A 24,097-nucleotide genomic window follows, 5' to 3' on the forward strand; every position below is an offset into this window, starting at 1 on the left:
AACCTTGCTCTTTGCTGTTATTGAAACAGTTTGTTCCCGGCTGGTTCTGTCCTGGGATTGGTGAAAGCTTACGGCCGTGTGGTCTCATAGATTGAGAGTACATACCTTGTTCTCTTTGCTGGTCCTTCTGCTCCATGGAGACCAGGGCGGAGAAGTGGGCCTGGTCGTAGGCCAGGACCAGAGGGGAGCAGTGGCAGCGGTTGGGGGGGACCTCCAGGGGCAGGTACAGGCCTCCAAATGGTATGGGAGCAAAGGCTGCCGTGTAGAAACGAGACTCGTCTTAATGACACGCGTAGAATGAGACCCGGCTAAAGCTGACAAAATAATGCACAAGAATAATAACGACCCCAATTCTCAAGTCGGTTACGTGAAGCCATAAAGGTCAAGCTAGCCTTAACTCAGTGTTCCAGGTGGACACTCATAATGGGGCTATTTTAATGAAGCTGGCAGGCTACACTTCATCTGTCGAAGCTACACACTTGACACGGTAAGAGCAGGACTGGGCCCTGCCCTCCACACCACTCTTCACAGCGAGCACCCAGGGCTGGAGAGGAGGAGTAGGGGAGATCGAGGTCTGTTGTGACACAGGGTCCATTGTCCAGAAGCAACGGCCATCTAGCCTGCTGTAAATCACATTGCACCCCCCCATAAGCATCCTCTTTCACCTCAGATTCCAATGGGCCAGTTTAGTGTCAATTTCGTGCTCAGAAAACATTGTGTAACAATCGACCCTGTGTCACAACCGACCCCAATCTCCCCTAATCTTCTGGGTCTGGGCAACCGGCGGGGTGTGCGTGCCATGCCACAAGCTAGGTGCAGATCATTGGGAAAGCTGTCTCGCTGCACCACAGCTGAGGCTGGCGCCAGTGTGTTCTGGCCTGATTAGAGCAGTACTGTTGGGCAGGAAGGGGAACTACCCTGCACCACGGCCATTACACCAGCCACAAAACCCAGCTCCTCCTGCTGCCCAACCCATCGAGTGGGAGCGGCTGGGCTGAAATAGTGTGTTCAGGAGGAACCCTTCTGCCATTCTGATTGTAGTTGTAGCTGCAAGCTGATGTGTTTTTAATATGTGTTTCCATTGAATTATTAGATGATACCATGTTTCCCAAAATTCTTGAGAAGAGGTTATATTTTCCAAGAATAATGCACACCATACAGTAAGAATAACAACTGGTATTGGCACTGACTACTGGCTATTGTTGATTATGTGTCTGTGGAGTGACTGGTTAGTGCTTCAGTCCGCAACTTACAATGTAAATTACACACTGGTGGCTTAAGTGCAGTCAACCATTAAAATAAACATACACCCAGTCTGTGCATGAAGAGATGTGTTTCTCCTCCGAACCACTAGAGGGAGCAGACTCAGTAAGTGAGTACTGAGACCCTGGGCTGTGCTTACCCTCTCCACCGGAGTCTCGGAGCATGGTGTCGGCCACCACCACGATGGGCCTGCGCAGGACGTGGGCCAGAACAAACACGTGGAACTCCTCCAAGCTCTCGTAAACAGGGTCCTCCGAGTTATCCACACTGCAGAACACATGTAACACCATTACACCTCACCTGTAGAATCCAAGCCCCCAGAAACATCATGTGATGTACTTTTAAATTAGCATTTAACCTAATACCATAACAGTACTGATGTATTTTTGGTCCACAAGGGGGTCCTGACAGAACCCCACCTCCCGGTCCAGAAGGCAACCCTCCCTCGAACACCTTACACTTCACACAGTACTACAGGAGAGCCAGTGACTATTACACCCTACACATTACTATAGGTGACTGTTAGCACTGAGGTGTTTATCTCACTGACGACAGCCGGTTATGAAGCAGATTCGCAGGTTCTAAAACCAGCATTTCCAGGCCTTATACTGCAGCAGGAACACCCCGTACGGCTCTTCTCTTCTCAGGCTCAGTGACTGAGCCCTCCTCTGTCCGGTCCCTTCAGCCGTGGCTGTTCTGGCCTTCAGACCCCTCTCATCTCGGTTAGCGAGGGGGCAGGGAGCTCTGTTCCTGTCACGGGCGCTGAGCAGATACGGCCGCCTGCTTCGGGCTGCCCTCCCCGCCTCAGCGCGCCCCCCCCCCCCCCCCCGTGCGCCATCGTCCGCGCACCGCGGGCGCAGATGTGCGCCATGGTTCCTGCCGGCTCGCTGTGCCAGGCACAAAAGCAATTTGCCGCTTTTTTCCCAGAGCCGGCGGAGCGTGCCGCAGCCCAGCCGGGCTGCCTACCCACCGGGGAAATACAACAATGGAGTCCTCTCACGCACACGGCCGGCCTGCCAGATTAATGCTAATTAAGAGCTTTTTAATACGCCCGTTCTTCCTTAGGCCTCCGTACAGGCTTTTTCCGTGAACAGGGCCGTAGCGACGAAGCGCTAACAACTCACCTCCTGCATGGGGGAGGATCAGAGCAAAAGGGGAGGGGCGTAGCATGTGGGTGGAGCTTAGCACAGAGGAGCATAGCATGAGTGAGGACACTTTTAAAAGCAACAATAAAATGCCTACGTACATGTAAACATACAGTATATCATATATTTATATTGGTACTAATCTTATTTAATACGAATAGATATTTTGTTTTTTACTAAACTGCCTTAAAAGATCTGAAAAGTCTTTAGCCCTCATATACAGTATGTGCTGGGAAACTCTTTGGCTGCACAGCACAGTTGAATAATTCAGGTTGAGCGTCTTAATCCGCCTTTAGACTAAACGCTTGATGAAACCCTTGTTGCCCTAACGATCAGCTACAAATCCCAAACATTTGTGATTAGAAAGTAGGCCAGGGTCTCCATTTGATTCCAGTCTAAACCTGCCGATGCCGGAAGCGCTGGGTATTGACATTTCCCTGGCTGCGGCCGATGAATTGTTGGGCTGCTGTTTCTGAGCGGGGGAATTCTGGTATGAAAACACTTCCTTCTTTCAGCCTCTGACCTGAGTGTGGGGATTGATTAGTCTACTATTGCAAGAGGGCTAGTGCCTGCACACTTAAGCTTCAGACAGTGTGTGTGTGTGTGTGTGTGTGTGTGTGTACAGGGGTGGGGCGGTCCCAGTAGATTTGATACACCAGGATGCTCAGCAGACTGCAGTTACTCACACACACACACACACACAGGTTGTCTGGGGACTGGGTTTCTTTGTGTGGTTACAGTTTAGGGAAGTGTGCAATAACAGTCATTCTGTTTCGCTGAAGACTTCCCTCTAACGGCATGTTTCTGTGAAATCACCGCGAGTTCGTTTATCACATCGTCGTCATCGGGTCTATGCTGTTTACCGAATCATGGCGCGGCATCAATGAGATGTTTCCAGTAAACAGGAAGAGAATGCTACTCGCTGCAGCGATGCGCTCAGTTCTGGTACGGACACGCCCAGCTGTTTCCTCTGAGAGGTTGATTCAGTTCAGTGCCTTGCCACCAAGGCCAGGAAGACTGTAACCGCGGCTTATTTCGCTGCACGCTTGAGATTTGCAGCGAGATAGAGGAAACTGCAGAGGGAAGAGGTGGTTTCCCTTCCTTCATCTTCTGACCTGAGAGACGGGGGGTCGTTTGTAAGTGTTGCAAAAATGTACACTGACCGAATCGTCGCCTTTAAACCATATCAGTTAAATGGTAAACACCTTTATCCAAAGCACTGTACAATTGATGCTTCTCTTTCACCCATTCACACACACACACACACACACAAACACACAATTGGGAGTTAGATGTCTTGCTCAGGGACAGTTTGACACACCCAGGCCGGAATCGAACCGGCAGACTGCTCTTCCTTCCTGAGCCACTTTCACCCCAGTTAAATTAAGAGTGCTATTACTCACAGTCAAAGTTCACTCTTAATTGACGTGCTGGCCTGCCAGTGAATGGCTTTTACCACACTGTCCATGCAAGCAAACCCCAAACCACTGACACCGTTAACAGAAACAAGGGTTATTTTCATACAAGTGAATCTCAGAGGTGTTCTACACTATGCTACATGCACCAGTTCTTTAAGTGCATCAAAAGTTGACTAATATAACAGGGAGGGTGGAGGAGGGGGATGAGCAGGACCACAGAGTCCCTATTATTAATGAGTCCCATGGAAAGGTCAGGGTATTAATTGAGTTCTCTGACTCCAAATGCCTAACCCCCCTCGCCCCGTGCTGTTAGCCTTCATTGACTTCTAATAAACCCAGCCATGCGGTCCTGTCTGGACGCTCTCTGCAGGAGTCTAGTGCTGCTGGAGGGGGGGTGGGGGATGCTGGCTGTACTCTCCAACAACCCAGGCACAGGAAGCGCGCTATTGAGCACAGTCGTGATCTGAAGTCACTCTCTCTCACACTCTCTCTCTCTCACGCTCTCGCTGTCTATCTCTCCCTCCGTCTCTCTCCCTCTCTCTCTCTCTCTCTCTCTCTCTCTGTCTCGCTATATCTCCCTGTCTCCCTCTCTCCCTCTCTCTCTCTCTCACGCACTCACACACGCACTCACACACAGAGCGATTGATCACGACAATACTCCCGACCCTTCCCCTCTGTCTCCTTCTCGTTATCTCCATCCCGGAAAACGTACGAGTCACCCAGGCCCGGCCCACCCAGGCCCAGCCCACGCCTGCACTCCCCTCCTCCGTCACCCGGCTTTCCTCCTCCTCCTCTCCCACTCTCCCCGCTGCTCTTTTCCTCCTCCCTTTGTGTCTGGCGTGCGGAGTGAGAGGCGGCGGGGGTTCGGAGCGTGCCGTTTCAGCGGTGCGGGGGTTTCAGCGGTGCGGGGGTTTCAGCGGTGCGGGGGTTTCAGCGGCGCGGGGGTTTCAGCGGCGCGGGGGTTTCAGCGGTTCGGGGGTTTCAGCGGCGCGGGGGTTTCAGCGGCGCGGGGGTTTCAGCGGCGCGGGGGTTTCAGCGGCGCGGGGGTTTCAGCGGTGCGGGGGTTTCAGCGGTGCGGGGGTTTCAGCGGCGCGGGGGTTTCAGCGGTGCGGGGGTTTCAGCGGTGCGGGGGTTTTGGGGAGCAAGCGGGGACACTCACCCCCCGCTGGTGTTGCCGGTCTTGCTGAAGTGCGTGCGTGGCTCGCTGGACGCCAGTTTCAGAAGGTCGTTCCACTCCCTCTCCCACTCCTCCTCCGTGTACACCAGCCCTGACTGCACACAGAGAGAGAGACGTTACATACACGCAGCACTCTCCATAATGTTTGGGACAAACACTTTTTTCCCCCTTTGATTTAGCTCTGTACGCCACAATTTTAGATTTGTAATCAAACAATTTAGATGTAATCAAAGTGCAGATTCTCAGCTTTGTTCATTAAAGGCTACTTTATACATTTTGGCCTAACCATGAGAAATTGCTTTTACTTTACTTTACGCTGTCTCTCCCTCTCTCTCTGTCTCTCTCTCTCCCTCTCTCTCTGTCTCTCTCTCTCTCCCTCTCTCTCTCTCCCCCTCGCTCTCTCTTTATATATACTATATAGCCCTTCATTCTCTCCTTCATTGCATAGAGAGTCATTATACACACACACACACACACACACACACACAGGACATCAGCACCCCATAAAACACACATAACAGAACAATGCTAGCATCTGCACACATATAGCCTTCAACACTTTTTTTTGTTTGCTTTGTCTTGTGATGCGCACACCTGCTGTATGGGTGCATATGTGCTGATACAACCGCCTGCTCCACAAGCTGCTAATCTGAAGGCTATGCTTTATGTGTGTGTCTGTGAAAGGACCCCCCTCTCTATATATGTCTCTCTGTCTCCCTCTCTCTTTGTCTGTCTCTCTCCTCCCTCTCTCTCCCTTTCTCTCTGTCTGTCTCTCTCCCCCCCCTCTCTCTCTCTCTGTCTCTCTCCCCCCTCTCTCCCTCTCTCTCTCCCTCTCTCTGTCTCTCTCCCTCCTCTCTCCCTCTCTCTCTCTCTCTGTCTCTCTCCCCCCTCTCTCCCTCTCTCTCTCTGTCTCTCTCCCCCCTCTCTCTCTCTATCTCTCTCCCCTCTCTCTCTCTCTCTCCCTCTCTCCCCTCTCTTTCTCTCTCTCTCCCTCTCTCCCCTCTCTCTCTGTCTCTGTCTCTGTCTCTCTCTCCCCCCTCTCTCTCTCTATCTCTCTCCCCTCTCTCTCTCTCTCTCTCCCTTTCTCCCCTCTCTTTCTCTCTCTCTCCCCCCCTCTCTCGCTGTCTCTCCCTCTCTCTCTGTCTCTCTCTCTCTCCCTCTCTCCCCTCTCTTTCTCTCTCTCTCTCCCCCTCTCTCGCTGTCTCTCCCTCTCTCTCTGTCTCTCTCTCTCCCTCTCTCTCTGTCTCTCTCTCTCTCCCTCTCTCTCTCTCCCCCTCGCTCTCTCTTTCGCATGCACACCACTGCAGGCGCCCGAGCGTCATTCCTGGCTGCCCCATCAATTCATTCCTCCTGTTACAAGTGGCCCACATGGGTGATTTTGTCATAGCAAGACAGGGCAGACCGGGGTGTGGCAGGGCATGGAGGTGTGAGGGGGAAGGAAGAGGGCTCCAGTCCTCACAGAGACCCCTCTCTCCCGAGCTGACCCTGGCTTACATCACCACACTCACACACCCATAACCCATGGTTTCGCTGCTCCATTAGCGCCCAGACATGAAGCCTCTTCAGAGCCCACGCTCAGGAAGCTGGGGCTCCTCACAGGCTTGTGATAAATGCGCCATGAATTATACAGTTTGTTTTGGAATGATTTTAAACGGTCTCCGCAATTCCTGGGAGTTAATAAAGGAGTTCTGCTATGCTGAAGTTTGACGACTTACAACAACATATTGTACAACAGTCTCCCCGGTGAGTGTGAGAGTGGAATCGGAGGGTACGGTGAAAATGGCGGTGACGCTCCCTTCCGCTGTTTTTCAGCGGTGTGGGTGGTGTGTGTAGGTGTGTTTATGTATGATAGTTGTGTAGGCGCAGTGTGAGTGTGTGGCCTGCAGGTGAGTGGGTGCCTGTGGGTGTGCGGCATGGGGGTGAGGGGCTGTGTGTGTTTTGGGAGGGGTGGGACACTGACCTCCTTGTTCTGCTGGGTCTGTTGCCATCTCCACCTCCTCTTCAGAGCCTCTCTCTCTGCCCCACTCTTCATCATCGCGTACAGACTCTTCCTCAGCACCAGGTCCCTGTCGTGGAAACCCCACATCCCTGCAAACACACACACACACACGCACATTAACTCTTTAGTATTCATCTTGAGGTATTGATCTTAAGGCAGAAAATTCCGGAAGGACAGACTGCAGTGATCTCCTCTCAGCACTAGAGGGAGCCCTTCTTTCAAGGCCTGCGTCTCTGGGTCCAGACTCTCCCTGCTCTGCTCTGTCCAGACTCTATGGCTCACCCAAGGACGCCGCATGCAGGAGGCAGTTCCCATCCCCCGTGGTGGCCAGCGGGAGAAGACGCTTGCAGCTGGTGCACATGGTAGACCACCAGTTCAGCCGACCTGCGGATGGGGCAAAAGCATTGAGCATTGTCAGCCACCGCTCTCACCCTGTATATATTACTGCCCAAAGAATGAGTGTGAAATGGGCTAGGATGTACCTTGGTAGATACAGAGCGCTTGTCTCTCTACGACAAAGTGCCCTTCAAGTGGAGGAACCGTAACAGTAAAAGGCCTTTTATTAAGGCTGATGTGAAACCTGCTTCCTGGAGCTGTCTGCAGGGCCATTAATCATTTACCCGTGTGCACTGAGAGGGCCTGCCACTGGGAGAGCCTGCTGTGAAGGCAGTAGGGCAGGAGGGCCTGAGCGTGTTACAGGGCGCTGGTGGAGGAAGCAGTCGCACACTGCCTGACCCATCCCCATAACATGAACACTAGTGTGGGCTGTGGGCCAGCATACTGCTGATCCTGGGTCAGTGAGGGCACACTGAGGTCCACGCCTCCGCCCCCAAACTCCATGGCTCCTTTATAGTGAGCCGCCTCGACCCAGCTGTGACCACGGAGAGGTTTTCACACTAAACCACACGCCGAGTGAAATGCCATATTAAAGCATAATGAGCTTACTGTTAACACAAAGGTACAGCTGTGTCCTGCTGGATTCCGGCTGGATCCCCTTTCTTATTTTAGCTTTCAAATTTCATGGCTGATTTTTGTGCTTTGCCAAGCTCTAGGATATTCCCTGACATCTTGTTCACACTTCAGATGCTGTGTGTAACCAACCTGCTCTATAAACATTGGAATTCAGTTTCTTCATATTTCCACTTGGTAATTTAACTATTTTCTAATTAATCCTGCCTTTGACACGCAGGGAAGAAATCAAGTTTCTTTCCATGCTTTATGCTTCATTGCTACTACAATAATGTAATGCATTAATGAGGTAACATTAACAGGTAAGGTAAGCATTAACATATAGGAAGAGTATTTATTCCCCTGTCCAGCAACAAAGTGATGAATTGAGTAAAATCATTTTACGCATAGCGCCCAGTCGTGGACTGTCAACGTGAGCGTCAGTCAAATCCAGTCGGCTACAAACAAATGAATCGGCTCAAGTGAATTGAGAAAAAAAGATGAAATTAAGGTATGCAAACAGTTTTTATTAACTTTTATTAAGTTGTTGTTGCTCGCAAGCGAACATGTAAAGCCTGTTATCGTGTTTATTTGGCGTTTTGTTCGCTGCAGGGCGCAGTCACGCATGCCTTGGTCCGGTTGCGTTCTAAACTGTTTTGTGTGTGTGTGTGTGTGTGTGTGTGTGTGTGTGTGTGTGTGTGTGTGTGTTTATTTGTGGAATGTATATCGTTAAATTTTGCATTAGCGCACATTCATGTTATGTGTTCATGGCATGTTTGGCTAGGGTTGGCAAAGATGTTTGCCTATCGTTTTACGTTTATTTAGCAGCTAGCTAGTAAGCAATGGTAGATTGCTTTATTATCTGGTAATTCAGTCTGCTGTCGGCAGTTATTGCTCACGTCACAGTATACTTACTTTATTCAAGTGCTCCTTGAGCAAATGTTACTAAATGTGAACCAGTTTAATGGCGAATTAACGCGGCCTGTAATGCACGTCGTTATATGGAAGCATGTAGCTCTAAAAATGGTTTGTTCTTCCAAAATGTAGAACAACAGTTTTATGGTAGTCTATATGAAAAACATTCCTCATACATGAAGCGGCTGCCAGGTTCGCTCGAGGGCAATAGGACTTGACAGTTAATGCAGCTATTAATAGTTACTGGTGTAAAATCCAGCTATGACCTGCTTGAAATAACAGCTACCAGCTGTTTCAAACCTAGCTTGAGCTGTTTTTTTTTTTCCAGCAGGAAACCTATGTTCATTTGTGATTTCGCTGTTACCCATCTGATAGAGGTGCCTTGCTTTGCATGGTCTGCTGAAGCACTAGCTATTTATTTTTGATGGCATCTTATCAGCAGTGGAACTGCAGCACACACCTGAGCCCCATGAGAGGCTCTTGCTGCCTGTGAGGCAGGGGTGGTGATTTTGAAATGTATCTTGGGTGTAATTGTGTAATGTTTGTATGTAACCCAACTCTCAGGGTCCTGCTTCTATCCAGCTCCAACTGTGAGGTTAAATATCTCAGATGTACCTTCAGTGTACCTCCTTTTTCCATTGTGTGGTAATATAGGTTCCAACTGTGGACCAACAGAGTTTTTTCTATTTGTGTGTGTGTGTGTGTGTGTGTGTGTGTGTGTGTGTGTGTGTGTGTGTGTGTGTGTGTGTGTGTGTGTGTGTGTGTGTGTGTGTGTGTGTGAAATCCAGTAGCCTGTGTGTTCTAGGTTCATTACAAGACTGAACCCGCTTTGCATTCAGAGCAGTATTTAAACACTCAATACAGTTTGTGCTGAATGTTTTTTATTGAACATTATTTATTTTATTATGGTAAAATACGATGCAATAATTTGCAACAATGCAAGACTGTGGTTGAGTTCACCGCAGGGCAGACACAACTCCCTCAGCAGCACAAACACAGCTGAACTAATGAGCGTTCCTTATTTGCTAACCAATGTGATTTCTTATGCCTGATCGAAAAGCCTTTTTTAATTCCCATCTTAATCTGTGAAGTGTCACTGGAAGAAGCAGCTGTGAGTTGCTGCTCTGACTTGCTCATTTTGCGGAGTGAAGAGATTGGGCCTGAGCTTATTTGTGAGCGGAGCCACATTAGCCAAACAACCCTCTGCGCAGGGGGATTGATGGAACCTGGAGACACTTAAAGGAAGCGATGCTTCTTAGGAACTGAAGCAGATGCTTATTGCTGACATCTTGGTGAAGGGATATGTCTAAACATGTGGTCTAAACTGTCTGTTCAAACGAGAAGAGATTAGAAATGTGACACTTGGTGCTAAAAGCTTAGCTAAGGCCATGTTCAAAGGTCAGGCACTCTTAGGCATCATCGAATGCCTTCAAAGACCCCTGAGACTACACCCATAGTACTGCTACAGTAATGGGCTCCATTATCCATCCATCCATCCATCCATTTTATAAACCCCTTGGTCAAGGTCACAGCATCCCAGCAGACATTGGGTGAAAGGCAGAAATACACACAGGTCACCAGTCCATCATAGGGCACACACACCATTCACTCACACATTCATATCCCATGGACAATATAGACTCTCCATTTAACCTAACCTGCATGTCTTTGGACTGTGGGAGAAACCTGGAGTACCTTGAGGAAACCCACAAACTCCACACAGAAAGGGCCTCAGCCAGGATTTGAGCTTGGTACCTCTAACCACCTCCATTATCGTGTCAAAAGGAAATGTGGTTTGTTCTGTAAAATCTTTTTTGGCGCTCTCGTAACATTCTCCGCAGACATAAGTCCTAGACTTGCTGCAGGCGAATTACACAGGCACTGTTTCAAAGCCAGCACATTGTCAGCACATTTCGAAGCCGACGTATTGGCCAATTTCATGCCTTATTCATCACCTGTACAATCTATTCGAGCACTTGCAGTCTCAGCATGCTGTTTGAAATGCAAGTGTAAATGACACAGTCTGGCCATGTTAATCAGTGGATGTGATGAGCAATATGACATGCCCTGTACACAGCTTGGCACAGAGGCAGCACACAGATGGGAAGGAGGGGAGAGATCTTTTCCGGAAGCCGCGGACGCTCACCGGCCTGCTCCAGGGCCACCATGGTGGCCTGCTCGATGAGGTCCCTCTCGATGAAGCAGCGGAAGTCCTCGCTGTACACGCTGAGGTCGGGCAGCTGGAAGGTGTAGATGGGCATCTCCAGGGGCAGCTGCTCGCTGTTGCACTCCCCGGCCACGTGCGAGCGCGCCAGGGACACGATGGCCGAGCTGGCGTGGGAGATCCCCCGCGACAGCCGCTTCTCTGGAGGGGCGAGAGGAACGTGCCCGAACACGTAGGAAGCAGTGAAGATGCATGCTGGTGTTGATTGAGGACATTGAAGTGAATGGTCAGACATCCATCCATTGATTATCTATCTCTCCTATTCCTAGTCAGGGTCACGCAAAATATCCCAGCATGCATCGGGCAAGAAGCAGCAATACACCCTGTACAGGTCACCAATAGCAGAGCACACACACCATCCACTCGCACACGCATACCAATGGGCAATTTAGACTCTCCAATTAACCTAAACTTTCAATGTCTTTGGACTGTGAGAAGAAACCAGAGTACCCAGATGATGCCCACATGAACATGCAAACTCCACTGGTCAGGCATAATAATACAATATGATGATTTTTGGAGAAATGATAAAACCCTGAGATAGAAAGCCATGAGGAAGGAACAGTGAGGGACAGGTGCGACACCTTGAGCGTTGTCCTCCTGCCTCTGGCACGGTCGCTCCACCTTGGGGAGGTGTTGGGGCGTGTCCTGCTCCGCGGGCTTGTAGTAGCGGCCCTCATTGAAGACCTGGGGCAGGTTAGCAGTGTGAACCTGCCGGAGCTGCTCAAAGTCGCTGAGAGCCGCGCTCACATCCCAGTTTTTACCTGCATGAGTAAAACAGGGGTAAAAGTCAGTTAAAAGAAGGAAAATACCAGTAGAATACAGGTAAAATAATGAAAAACAGGTAGAATACAGGTAAAATAATGAAAACACAGGTAGAATACAGGTAAAACAATGAAAACACAGGTAGAATACAGGTAAAATAATGAAAACACAGGTAGAATACAGGTAAAATAATGAAAACAGGTAGAATACAAGTAAACATCATGCCCAGCTACCCTTTATTCGCAAACAGCTGGTAGCTGGTTGACCAGTTCAGACCAGCTCCCAGCTCAACATGGCTTAGCTGGTTGACCAGTTCAGACCAGCTCCCAGCTCAACATGGCTTAGCTGGTTGACCAGTTCAGACCAGCTCCCAGCTCAACATGGTTTAGCTGGTTTACTAGTTCAGACCACCTCCCAGCTCAACATGGTTTAGACCATGTTCAGACCAGCTCCAAACTTAACATGGTTTGACCAGCTACCAGCTCTGCAAGCTACCAGCACTAGCTGGTTGACCAGCTAGACCAGCATTATGACCAGCTTGGCCATGCTTGATGACCAGCTCATACCCAGCTAGGCAAGTTTATGACCAGCTGAATTTTCAAGTTGGTCAAACTGGCATAGTTGGAATTTAAAGCACAGTATCCAGACCTTGCTGTATGCCTTATGCAGGAACTTGCATAACTTACCATATTGCCCAGACAGTGACTGAAGCAGAGCTATTCAGAAGCCTTTTACCAAGCTGCCATTGCCATCACATAAAAAATAAGGTTTGGGTTAGCCTCCGGCTGCCATCAATATTCAGTACTGAGGAAAGTCGACTGGATTAAACTGGATTTTATACACGCTGACAGCTCAGCCCGTGTTATATTGCATACCATTGACTCAAGCAGTGTGGTATTTGCATAAACCTGGTTAAAAAAAAAACTTGTGAAAGCGGTTGGCAGATATTCTATTTACAAAGCAAGCTGATTAGAAACTACACGGCAGAAAACGGAACATCAAAATAACCCCTTTTCTCCGGTAAATACTAACTCTGGCCGGAAGCATAAAAGCAGTTGGTGGACAGATATAAAAGACCAGCCAGCGGACAGGCGACAAAGGGCAATATTTCTGAGTGAAAAACTTCCTGCTCACGGTGGCAAAAGTGGGCCAATCTAAAATGGCCGCCGAGCAGCTCCTCCCCCTTAAGCCAGCACGGGCCTAGCGGGCCTCGCCACCCTGCTGAGGCGCGATTATGTCTGAGTGTCCGTCCACGCGCTGAGTCAGATCATCACTGGCCTACAAAACCTCTCTCGCCGAACGACCAGGGAGCTCATTTACTTTTTACATTTTATGCTATGAAAACAGGAGACTAGCATCTGTTTTTCTCGTCCTTTCCACCTCTGCCTCCCACACACCGGGCCAAGTACAATCCCACAGCGATAAAAAGATGTGGCTTTCTCTCCAGCGGTATAGATTAGATACAATCTGCACAGAGAGGGAGAGGGGGGGAGTGAGAATTCTGAAAATAGATTCATTATATAGTGCAACAATAGTCAAAGCACAGACATACAGAAGAGCACGGAAAACGCATAAAATCTTCCATGGAGCATGATGTATGTATGTCTGTGGACCCTTTGAAGAAAATGGTATCATGATTCTGTATGGGACGGAAAATGTGAACAAAATATTCTGCATACTTCCACTATAGTTAAATATTTTTTTCTATCTCAGATTTTGGCAAATCTGAGTCATTAGTAGATAGTAGATGTACAGTTAGAAAACCATAAGTATTTCAGATGAATTTATGAAAAACTAAAACCCTGAAGACAGTGGAATATGCAAACACTGTTTACAGCCACTAGATGGCACCTCATTCCACATCCAGCCTTTACGGTACTCATTTGCTTGTCCAGGGTGGCCAAACAAAGATCTGTGTTTTTACACATTACTCAGTTATACATCTGGATATTTACTCCCGTGTGTGGAGTAAAGAGTGTCAGTGATGGGCACTATAGTAGTGCCTCACCCTGGATTTGAGCCTGCAACCACCCATGACCCAGATACTCTGTCATACTGCCACTCACACACAAACAAGCTCACACACGCCCACGCACATAAGCACATGACATGAGCATATGAACATACTCAGACGTACAGATTCTCACTCTCGTATGTGTACATACACATTTGCGCACACAGTCAGCATGTGCATGTGTGGACATGCAAACCCATGAATGCAAATATACACACTCATATACAAATGCACTGTACACAGTGTAAATACGTGTATACTTGTGTGTGGGCAAATGCAAAAATATTCATGCATACACATACACACAAGTATACACATGCACATGCCTACATTTATACACATACTCATACATACATACACACACACAGTACATGTTAAGACACACTTCACTGGTAACTAATCTGCGCTGTGCCTTGTATCAAATGAGGCTGGTCTTTATCATTCACTGTGAGCAGGAGGGGGAGGAGATCACTGCAGTCAGCTTTGGGAGAGTGACAGCTCCTCAAACAGGACATGATCACCACCTCAGGACTCCTTCAGCTGCCATCTGCTCTCCCTCACACTGACCTGAGATCAGCTTGGCTCACAGCATCTATCCACGAGACCAACCCTCACCGCTGACCTGAGATCAGCCACCACCACTGCATCTATCCATGAGACCCACCCTCACCACTGACCTGAGATCAGCCTCTTACTGCATCTGTTCACCACATCCTCGCTCTTCCCTCACAGCACCACCAGGTAACACTCCCATTATAATACCATGTATCATAAAATAAGAACAGACCTGATGGTTTATGATTATTCGCTATGTTAATATAAAAAGTGATTGACAGGTGGGTGAGCACTACCCAATCAGAGTTGAATAAACACAGAGGCCAGCCAATACCATTGGATGACGGAAGTGCCAATCAAACTAATTTAGGGGCAGTTACACATGCTGTCAGCGTCACTATCATCAAGTAGAGCCGTGTTGCATCTATTCGATTTGCCGGATTGGGCGGTGAATCGTGATGCCGTTGTTGACGTGCTTCATTTGGGTAAAGTGCCGTTAATGGACCGTGGGCTGGGTTGTGAATGGAGAACGGGAGGGCGGTGTCTGGTTTGTCTCCAGCGCTCCATCAGCAGGGCTTACCCAAAAGGCCCCTCAGTTTGCTGATGGCAGTATTTATCGGTCGGCAGCCTTCCTGTACGCAGTTGGCAGGAACTGGATGTATAACTGGCGTAGACAAAAACAGGCTGAGACGTTATGTCAGCTTCCCAACAATAACAGTACTCTGAGCGTGCAGACGCACCTCGCTCCATGTGTTACTCTGTTTAGGGCTTTTAAGTATGTTTGCTTCTTTATAAGTGGCGGATTATGGTGGGAGATTTTACTTTACTGGGACTGGTACAAGCAGGTCTGAGGGAGACGCATACTGCACACTACACATGCGCACACAAACATATTCATGTGCGCCACACTTGCTGCAGACGCACAAGTATGCACACTAACACCCGAATTTACAGCTACACGCACACACAGTCCTCAGAGTGAGTGTGTGTGTGTGCATATGTGTTGAATCCAAAATGCCTGATTTCAGACTGAGCCAAGCAGTGAGAATGGCCAGGTGAAGGAAAGGCTTTAGATGTGTGTGATCAGAAAAGAATCACGGAAACAAACCAAAAAAATGGTTCTTATTATAGATAAAAATGTATAGGAATAAAACGTCACGGCCATACATACAGAGTGAATGGTTAGACACGCTCCTGCAATCTTATGCCACTCATCTGTGTGCGCAGAGGCAGCTGCTGACAGACAGTGCTAAAATAAGACAGCAGACTTAAGAGATCTTTAGCCTGGGGCCCTGCCTCAGCTCGGTGTGATAGCAGCACAGCCCATAAGCAAGAGGGCACCGCTGCATCTTTCACCAACAATGCCAGTCTAACAGCGCCGCCCTGCTGGCTGGTATACACAAGCCAAGGTGCTGTTGATAGGAGAAGAATGCTTACAAAACCTTCCTGAACAATACTGATGCAGTAGCCTGGAAATTAGATTAGATTATCCAAATACATTGGATTAGTCAAATATCACATACTTATATACAGTATTTGATTATTACACAGAAAGAGCTGGTGATTCATACAGGGCTTGGGGTGGGGCCTTCAATTATTCAATTATTTTCATATTCCATCTCAGGGAGCCACAGAATATTCAGAAATCGAATTATTGAAAAGCAGTTATCTATAAGTGATGCTAAGGCAAATGGTGGAATCAAAAGTCAGTGGCTATATCACTACTGTGCAGGAGGATCACAGGAAGTGAGGGAATGTGATGTTCTCACAGCATCATGTGATGGGGGGTGAGCCAGAACAAACAGATGAGAAATGGCAGGTTCTGAACTTTAGATCAGGGTGTCCATCTTAGTTTCCGTACACCCCCTCCCTTTGGGCACAAACAAAGTTCCTCTCCTTTTCTTCCTTTAGTCATTCGTGCCGGTTCCCTCGTCCTGTCCATGTCCTTGCTATCTGATCCGCCCCCATCGCTGATACAGAGTTCGCCCCCATGGCTGATACAGAGTTCGCCCCCATGGCTGATACAGAGTTCGCCCCGTGGCTGATACAGAGTTTGCCCCCGTGGCTGATACAGAGTTCGCCCCCGTGGCTGATACAGAGTTCGCCCCCATGGCTGATACAGAGTTCGCCCCGTGGCTGATACAGAGTTTGCCCCCGTGGCTGATACAGAGTTTGCCCCCGTGGCTGATACAGAGTTCGCCCCCGTCGCTGATACAGAGTTCGCCCCCGTGGCTGATACAGAGTTCGCCCCGTGGCTGATACAGAGTTCGCCTTCTCTGCCCGAGCCCCACAGACGGGCTGGGCGCTGCCGCGCTCTGAATGCGAAACCTCGCATCACCAGCCGCAGAAACCCGGAACCAATCGATGCAAATCGGATCCGCCGTATTGATGACCGCGTCATTAAGCGAGCCGAAACTGAAATGCAATTAACGCTTTAATCCAACGGCCACCCGGTACAATCCCACACACAGTACTCTCGCCACATTAAAGGAAGCATTTCCTGTTTCCAATCAGTGTCTACAAGTATGCGCACCATGAACAATTTGTTATAGTCGATTTTACTTCGACACATTCAAAGGGTCTCTCAGAAAACCTAAGATGACAGTTGCAAAAGCCCTTTTTACTATTGCACAGTGAAAATTATGCAAAGTTTTGGTGAATAAATATAACTTTCCCTATTATATAACCCCTTTGTCTGAAAAGACAGAACTTTTTAATGCAAAAACAAAGGACACATCCTGGTGCGTTGGGCTTTAGTCGTGCTTGCTCAGTCACGCTGATAGATATAATTGAATCGTTTCATCTGAATGAATCCTTATTCGCAAAAAACGCATGATGTTTTGGTGTGGTGTTGCTTGCTTAATTCAAACTGGCCCCATCTCTCCCTCATTCTGAGCCTGACACAGAAGCAGTTGCCATGGCCACCGTGATGAGTGTCCTTGACAGGTCTGTGGAGTGAGTGTGACTCTAATTCCCCACACCGGTGTGAGTCGGTAAAACGCACCCAGATTTGTTGACAGTGCTTTCAGCAATTACAGCTGCCACAGTCAACGGCACATTTCCACATTCTACTGCCTTTATATAGGCCACCACCTGCGATGATTCAACAACAGCTTTTTGGAGCTCGTGATTTTTTTGTTAATAGCATTGCTGTAAAAGGCCTTTGTCAATTAGCTGGAATACTTAACCTAATTAACATAATATAGCCTGCTCCCTTCATTTTTGCAAGAACATTCCAAATGCAATTTGGAAAATTATGCCAATGTATGGGTATATACCAGAGGTACACAAACTCAAAACTAGTGGCTTCTTGACAACAAGCACCTTCTGATTGCTTTGCAAATCCCACTGTTTTGACTGTATGTGCCTTTCCGGTGCTTTTCCAGGAGATAATCTGTGAGTGAGTTTATTAACCCCTGTGCCAGTTACTTTCACCCCTAGAGGGCAGTGTTTTACATTTAAAGGCCCCCCACAGCTGTTCTCCAAACAATTATCTGAGGAACTTCTGAACATATGAACTAGATATTTTTTTCCTGAAGACCATCAGCATATATTTGACAGTGATGGATGAGGAAGCGTATCGGTTTGCGTGCGTATCAGTTACCACTGATACGACGTCGTCGGCCCCGAGCAGACAGATGAATGAATCTCTTACCGGTTCTCACACTGTTAAAAGAGGAGGCACATTGAGGCTTCTTAGCGCTGATAGTGCTGGCATGCTCAATTATGTAATTGACCCAGACCGGGTCAATTACATAATTGTTTTGGATTCAAATACCTTTCTACACTTTACTGAGCTTGTCAGTCTTCAGAAATGCTCTGAATTGTACGTTTGAGGTGTGGAGCAGCGCTGCTCACGGCTCAGCGGGATGGCCAGGGGCCAGAACGCCGGGCCCCACGGAGGAGAAACCCCCGGCGGGAAGCCGCTGATCGATGCCAAAGGGATGCCGATCCCTCCGGCCGCTGATACCATTCATCAGTCCGACAGCGCTGGACACGGGACCCAAACCGCCTGACCGCTCTGCTGCTGTAGCATCGCACACCAGCGTCAAAATGCCATCCGTGCCCACCCGGGCCTGCACGCCTCACCCCCAGTGCGGGCGGCACATTCCGGAAGCTTTGTGAGACATTTCGGATCGGGACACGAAGCACTGAAGAAGCTCCGGGGCGCTTGTTATTAAATGGGGTGTGCTGTGAGCCGTGGCAGCGGCTAGCGGCTAGCGGCCAGAACCATGCGCTGGGGCGGAGCCGGCATGCCCTCATCTGCCTGTGAGCTCCGCCAACAGGAAGTAGCACCGCACGCACACCCAGTGCCAGGCCTCGTGTGAATCTGGAGTCATTACATCACTGTGTGTGGACTCACGAGGGTTGAGAACTTTATGAGAGGCTGTGTCGGCCCGTAAGGGCCCTCTCAGACAGAGCCGAGAGCCTGAGAGAAGACTAGAGCGATGTCTCTTGATCCCGAGCACCGTCTTGCATCGACCGGTCAAAGAGCGCGTTGTTCTCTTGTTGTTTAACAATAGTGCTTACAGTTGGTTCAAGATAAATGGCCGCCCAGGTCGGCGTTCACAGAGAAGCCCCTCTCGCCCAGGCGCGCCCGGCGCGTGCGTAACAGAGGTCGCGTAGCGGTCACACAAACAAAATAAATCCCCAATAAAGCGGCGGGGTGCCCCGCGACCTTGAGGATTCTTCTCGGCGGGAGGCGGAGGAGCCGCCGCCCGGTCACCGAATTCTGACCCGGCGCGTGGAGACGGCCGTTCCCCAGGGCCACTCCACGATTAACGCCGGCCAGGAGAAAGCTCCTTGCCAGCAGGCACAGTAAAGCCCCAGTCTGATGAGCCCTTTTAGTCCTGTTAGATAAATGTGTCTGCTTTATTTCTTCCCCAAACGCCGCTGCGAATGCTCCCAGTCCTTTGTTCACACAGGCTGCCTCTGCACTGACAGTGTACTCCTGCAAGCTACTGCAGTCTGAGCCCTCTCACTGCCACTGTTACCAGAGACTTCACAGCCTATACATGTAAGAGCTCCCATGTAAAATTTCAGGAGGGATAAGATGACAAAGGACAGACTGAATATGCTGGGAATATATTTCCCTCCTGCAGACTTTATGAACATGTGCGTTTGATGATAACAATAAATCGGCTTTTGCTTTCCTGGAAGCGGCCTAGTTCTGTGTTTTTTTTTTTGTTTCGATTTTTTTTTTTTTTCACCAGCCTTGTGGGCTACAGTATGTTACATAACCGCACGGTGAAAAATGTTGAGAATGTCATATGGAATCTGAATTAGCATCCCAGGGATATGACATCTCTCAGGGTGCAGAGATTGTTTTTTAAGCAGTCTGTGGGGTTGCTCTTTCTTCGAAAACACTCCTCAGAATTCCTTGTTTTGACTTTGCAAGGTGCCTAGCTGAGGGTAAGGAAGACAAAAAAAGGCTTGCTTGGTTTCAATAAAGATAGAATTCTGATTATTTCTGCTTTTCACACAAGAATTTCTATCAGACCTGCCAGGACTCGGACCACAAAGTGAATTACAGAGCCGATAGCCCTTACTGTGTGCGAACAGCTTGGGGTTACAGACCGTGTCCACCATTTTGATTTTGTTCTTACTTTACAATGTAAACAATCACCTTTCATTGAGGGAGCGGGGAGCGCTCCCCCAGCACCCCTCTGCCTCACGCACAGAGCAGCTGAGCACACGGTGACATGTCAGCTGAGAGGGCCGTTAAAAGTCCATTAGCGGGTGACTAACGCTCATTCATAACCGCTCTGGAGTAGCTGGGCTGCAGCTGTGGAGCGGAAGCTCTCTCATGTTGCTGTTCTAGGCGCCTGGCTACTAGCAGGATACCTCTCACACCACATTCACAGACCAGGTACGCACACATTCACAGACCAGGGGCAGGTACGCACACATTCACAGACCAGGGGCAGGTACGCACACATTCACAGACCAGGGGCAGGTACGCACACATTCACAGACCAGGGGCGGGTACGCACACATTCACAGACCAGGGGCAGGTACGCACACATTCACAGACCAGGGGCAGGTACACACACATTCACAGACCAGGGGCAGGTACGCACACATTCACAGACCAGGGGCAGGTACGCACACATTCACAGACCAGGGGCAGGTATGGACAGTGCGGAAGATCCATTGTGTAAAAGCTTGGCTGAAAGACATGACAGTGCCGGACCAAATCTAGTGACCTGACCTGGGTTGTTTAGATAATTGTTTTGGGTTCAAATACTTTTCTACACTTTACTGAGCTTGTTGGTCTGTTCAAAACCTATTAAATATTCCCAAAAAGTGCAAACCCCCACCTTCTGAGCTTCTTGGTTGGCTCAATTGCATCAGGCAAGATCAGTCAAGCACAGGAAAGTATTACGTTATTCACCCAGGTCTGCTAGAAACAGTGCCTATAAAGAACTTAGCTTGCAGTTACGGACTTTGAATACCAGGCAGTGGGGCACTTCAGTTGTACCCCCGACAGCAGGTACCCAGCCGGAATTGCCTCAGTAAATATTTTAAAACTGTAAACTGTTATAAATCCACCGAATATGAGCTACAGGTAGGAGCATTCACAGTGAAACACTGGTGACTCACATCACCCACAGTTTGGCTTTCTGTGTGTTTTATGGAGTGAATGAGTGTTATACCTTATTATGAGTGTACTGGGAGGTACCCAGATCCTAAATTAGGGCTGGAATTGGGAGCAGGGGTCTCCTATGGCAGTCTTAAGGATGGTTTATACTCCTTTGCTCGACTGAAATCGCAGAATGTTCATGAACGTTCTAATGTCGCTCGACATTGACCATGGTCGTTGTTTAATTTAAAATATATTTAATCTACGATCTGTTAACCAAATGTCAGTGCGACCAGCGATGTCGCCCGACGGTGGAGTATAAACCAGCCTTTAAGTTAAGCAGGCCTCTCAGTGCACAGTTAGGCCCAGGCCTCGGCAAGCCTGGCACCACAGGAAGAGCGGTGGGGAGCCACTTCCTCCCCACACCCTTGATGACAAAGGCCCTGACTACCAGTCTCTGGAAACCCCACACGTTACAGTATTCTGCCCGTTATCTCGTCATCTCTCGTGTACTGCCAAACACGACTACACTCACGTGCAGTGCATAAGAATAACACGACGCCTTCTTGTCCCTGTTCTTCTCTATTATGACGCATTTGATAATTAGGCCGGTGGTAGGACTGCAAACAACAGACTGTGATACGCGTGTGCCCGTTTCCGCCCGTAACGGAGCCTAAAAGGCACAGCCGATGACAGTTTGCAGTGAGGCACAGAGGGTGACGTGCGGCAGGCCATTTCCAGAAAAAAATACGAGCCCTTTTCATCTCCCCCGGTGCCTGTTTTCCAGCCGAAATTGGGCTCTGGTGTCAGCTTAATGTGTTAATGCCGTGAGATTAGAGGCCCTTGGCGAGTGCGGACGTGTCCATTCCCTGCAGCGCCCATCCCTAGCGTGCGTTTTAATGGTGCGCACAGCTCAGACGCCGTTCCATGCATCGGCGAAACACGCCTGCGAACCGCTGTTCGATGCTAGAGAGAGCACACCGGCAAGCCCCGCCCCCGCTTACTCACCTAATTGGTCTAATCAAAACTCTCATGTCTACCTCCCCGAGGCACCATATCTGATTGGATGCTAATCACTGCATCAGAGGCATAATACCAACAAACAACAAACAACATACAGCGGCTAGCCAGGAAACGGGACAGGTAACGCTGTTGTTATGAGTTATATCAAATTCTGGAGTGAGTTTAAAAACTGGTCCATCGGCCTCGTAGGAGTTAAACAGCCATAAATATACAGATGCCTGAGATCTCATTACAGACCACAAGAGGAATGAGGCAACTTCCAGGCTTTTAGTTCTTTGATTTAGGGGGTGGGGTGGGGGGGGTTCCTACAGAACTAGCATTCATGGGTTATGGAGCTCCGGCAAAATACTGGTCCAATCAATATGGACCCTAGACTGGAGACGGCCTCTTGACAATTTCACAAAATTGAATTAATATTGAACCTTTCAGGATTTTTAAAAAACTTCACAATGCCCCTCACAGAAAAGCGGCCAATCTAATCTGAACCACCGCCATACACAGCTCCCAGCCGGGTGATGCATGGCGGCCATTTTGTACCAGAATGCCAACCACACATCAGCTGAGGTGGAGAGAGATCATTGGGCGGATTCTCAATCTTACCTTCCAGCAGGTCTCTTGCCAGACCAGGTTCCGCCCCTGTGGACCGAACAAAGTCTGACAGGACCGCATCCATGTCCAGAGTCATGTGACCATGTGGATATGCTGCCCAGCGAGCAGCCGTAGCCTCTGTGGTCGCCAGGCTTTTACTCGGTCATCTGCAGAGAGAGGAGAGCAAGGGAGATGGTCAGCTGCACAGTAGAACAGTTAACACACTCACACTCAAAACTCACACTCCCTCTCTCTCTCTCTCTTTCTCTCTCTCTCTCTCACACACACACACATACACACAAAAACATACCAACACACCATATACTTGCACTCACATACGCAACCTCACTCACCCCCACACATACACACGCAACCTTGCTCACTCACTCACACACACAACCACGCTCACTCACACACACACACACCACACACAACCAAGCTCACTCATTCACACACACACCCAACACACACACACACAACCTCAACACTCACACATACACACACACACACAACCTCGTTCACTCACTCACTCACTCACACACACACACAACCTTGTTCACTCACTCACTCACACACACACACACACACACACTCAAACCCTCACATCATAGGTGACTGCAAAACACCATTCACAAGCTAGATATCGAAGAAAACTGTCACATTATCTCAAGTGCATTTTGGGCTTCTCACTGATGAATCATAGCGAATAACATATGACCTTGTACAAGCCGTTTGAGCTGGAAAATGATTCATTTTCCTCCTGTGTGTCCCCGGTGGCTTTCGCCCCTGTACCCCGCGTTCACAAGGCAATCCGCCTGCATTCCACCAGCCTGGCCTCCGCCCTGTACAGCTGGCCCAGCTGGGAGAGGGTCTGCTGCCACAGACCTGGATTAGCGTGCCCCGGGGGAGCTCTGACACCCGTTACAGCCGTTCAGTAGTCTCGGCAGGGCTGGAGAATCCAACTTCCTCTCGCTGTTAAAACTACACTGTTGCTAACTCCTTACGAACAAAGACACCCTCAACCCACTGTGCCAAGAAGCCAGTGCAGGCTTTGTGGATGTAGAGGATAAATGTGAAACACTATGAGGGTGTCTCTCGTGTGCTAGAACAGCATAGCTCCCGTTTACTACACAAAAGGGAACGGGGCAGATTACTGGGCAGATATTATGTGTGTACCTGTGTACATTCACATCGCTCACGGTGTGGGCTACTTTATTCACATTTACAACAAAGGCAACAATGGCTCATTTTAACCTGCATCTAGAGTGTACTTGCACTGACGAGACACACAGACAGAAAAAGAGAGACGAAGCGATAGAGAGACAGAGAGAGAGAGAAGGGGGGGTGAGAGAGTGAGATTAATGAAGAGAAACAGACAGCGGCAAAGACAGAGGGACCTTGAGAGAGATGAGTAAAAAGAGTGAGAGAAATAAAGAGAAGCAGAGATGAGGAATAAGTGTGAGAGTAAGAGAAATGGTGT

The 24,097-nt window shown here is 49.0% G+C and overlaps 1 protein-coding gene across 1 annotated transcript in view; it reads right to left on the reverse strand.

Annotated features, from left to right (window-relative positions):
* The window catches only part of otud7a (OTU deubiquitinase 7A), a 37,430-nt gene extending 14,652 nt beyond the window's left edge, over positions 1-22,778 (reverse strand). Inside the window, exons 1-8 of the mRNA XM_061222858.1 lie at positions 22,630-22,778; positions 11,674-11,853; positions 11,012-11,230; positions 7,285-7,386; positions 6,964-7,091; positions 4,986-5,098; positions 1,403-1,530; positions 106-255 (exon numbers count right to left, since the gene is read on the reverse strand). Coding sequence (XP_061078842.1) covers positions 106-255; positions 1,403-1,530; positions 4,986-5,098; positions 6,964-7,091; positions 7,285-7,386; positions 11,012-11,230; positions 11,674-11,853; positions 22,630-22,714 — 1,105 coding nt within the window. The 5' untranslated portion in view covers positions 22,715-22,778. The remainder of the gene's footprint in view (positions 1-105; positions 256-1,402; positions 1,531-4,985; positions 5,099-6,963; positions 7,092-7,284; positions 7,387-11,011; positions 11,231-11,673; positions 11,854-22,629) is intronic.
* Between the last annotated feature and the right edge of the window lie 1,319 nt (positions 22,779-24,097).

Source organism: Conger conger, chromosome 15 (genome assembly GCF_963514075.1).
Source record: "Conger conger chromosome 15, fConCon1.1, whole genome shotgun sequence".
NCBI classification, from domain to species: Eukaryota; Metazoa; Chordata; class Actinopteri; order Anguilliformes; family Congridae; genus Conger; species Conger conger.